We start from the raw sequence: 1,835 nt of genomic DNA on the forward strand, positions 1-1,835 counted from the left end.
GATGGTTTCCACAGAAACCTCCACAGTGAGGGTTCGGCCCATCAGACGATTAGCAGTCAAATTCAGTTCTTCTCTCTCACCTAAATCGAAAACAAGAAAGTAGTCTAGGTTACAGACGAATGCTTTCCTGTGCAAGTAACGTCACCAAGACAATCAAACTGCTATGACTTTTTGCACTAAACAAGGTTGTTCTTCTAAGTAAGTGACAATCAACACCATTTCCAGAAGCCAGAAATTAGTTTTTTGCATTTGCCTAAGTCCCACTTATTTCACAGAAGCTACTGTCTTCCGATTTGAAATGGGGCATTAAGCTCTACTAAAAATGTAAGCAATGCTTTTCCACTGCTGCTGCCATGCTTGCTGTGTCACATTAAAGCAAAGTGCACAATATTATCGGGAAACATTGTTCATCAACAGAACTGGGACGTTAAGGACCTTCTGCGCCACTGTGAAGGAGAGACTTAGACAGGGCACAGAAGGCCATGAAGAGAAAACTGGTCTCTGACTACCAGATATCATTAGGGACCATGAAAAAAATGGTTTTCTGTTTTCTAAAAGCTTAGTTTGTTCCTAAAATATAGACACAACATATTCGATATGTAGGTTCTTGAAGAGCTAATAAGCTAGCAATTTAAAGCACTTAATATAAAACATACAGGTTTAGAGAATGTATTTAAAGCCATATATCACACAACCATGACAGCGATATTAATCGTCAGGTTCCTGCAGGCTGTATGCTTTGTAGCACTCGTGCCTGTCCAGTAGTCAAAGCCATTAAAATGCTGGTTTTTCAACTATGCTTCAGCATCAGCATCATCTTCTCTCCCTCAGCTGAGCTATATTAACCCTGATTTTGAAAATAAATCAGTGAACTGAGTATGGGCTTTCATGTACACGGCAGTGACGTTAATGGCAGACCATCCAGCTGAGCAGCCTGTGAGTTTACAGAGTGAAGAAAACAGGATTGCAGGGGTCAGGGCTGGCCCTTCCGTCACCTCAGCTGGCTCCAGTGCCTGTACCTTCACCAGCAGCCGTCAGCCAGAACGGCTGCCCTGGGCAGGGGCTGCTCTGACTTTGGGTCCGGTGGGAGGGAAGGGCGAAGCAGCTTCTCACCTTCACTGATGTGCCTCATGTCCTGGCTGTTCTGGATATTGTGGATCATTTCTAGCAGGATTTCTTTCTCTTGTTCCATAGCAGATGCTGCATCACGGAAAGCCTCCACCCTGAACATGGTTGAACCAAACAAGATGTTTAAATAATAAAACAGCTGTTCACCTATATAGCTGCCAAGAACTGTTTTTTTAAACTTCAGCTTAAGAAGTACAGTCAGTTCTTAATTATCCATGAGCCACACTGATTTCATGGCCTTCTCCCATATCTTAACTTCACTTCTCAAGACTCAATATAATTTAAAAAAACTAACAAATGGGGGAAAAAAACAAAAACAAAACCACAAACCACAAAATAATAGTAGTTCAATCAGACTTAAATCCTTTCTTTTACTGACAGTGCTGTTCTATCCTACTCCACAGTTAGTCCGGATATCCAGAGCCTGATGGTACTACAACCCCCGTAGCAGAAGTCCTGTAGCTAATTGGCAAATATTAGCAGCTGCTTAACTAGGAGAGGAACAGACCCAGTCCTTGCCAGGGAAGGTGAAGGTTGCAGCCCTGGGATGGAGGCAGCAAAGGGCCTGACTCCCCTGCCGCCCCAGGCCAGCGGCGCAGAACCCCGACCACCCACCTACAGAGAAACAAACGCTCCAGAAAACTCAAATGCCGCCTTGTAGCCCAACAACCCCTTTCATGAGGGAGAATAACGGGTGAGAGGGACAA

At 44.2% G+C, this 1,835-nt stretch overlaps 1 protein-coding gene across 1 annotated transcript in view; it reads right to left on the reverse strand.

Moving 5' to 3' along the window:
- BAG2 (BCL2-associated athanogene 2) overlaps positions 1–1,231 on the reverse strand; it is a 1,991-nt gene extending 760 nt beyond the window's left edge. The window contains exons 1-2 of the mRNA XM_009707899.1: positions 1,114–1,231; positions 1–80 (exon numbers count right to left, since the gene is read on the reverse strand). The exon at positions 1–80 is cut by the window's left edge and continues 760 nt beyond it. Of these exons, the coding sequence (XP_009706201.1) occupies positions 1–80; positions 1,114–1,231 (198 nt within the window). The remainder of the gene's footprint in view (positions 81–1,113) is intronic.
- Positions 1,232–1,835: the final 604 nt, after the last annotated feature.

The sequence above is a fragment of the Cariama cristata genome, unplaced genomic scaffold (genome assembly GCF_000690535.1).
Source record: "Cariama cristata isolate BGI_N322 unplaced genomic scaffold, ASM69053v1 scaffold12819, whole genome shotgun sequence".
In the NCBI taxonomy this organism is placed as follows: domain Eukaryota; kingdom Metazoa; phylum Chordata; class Aves; order Cariamiformes; family Cariamidae; genus Cariama; species Cariama cristata.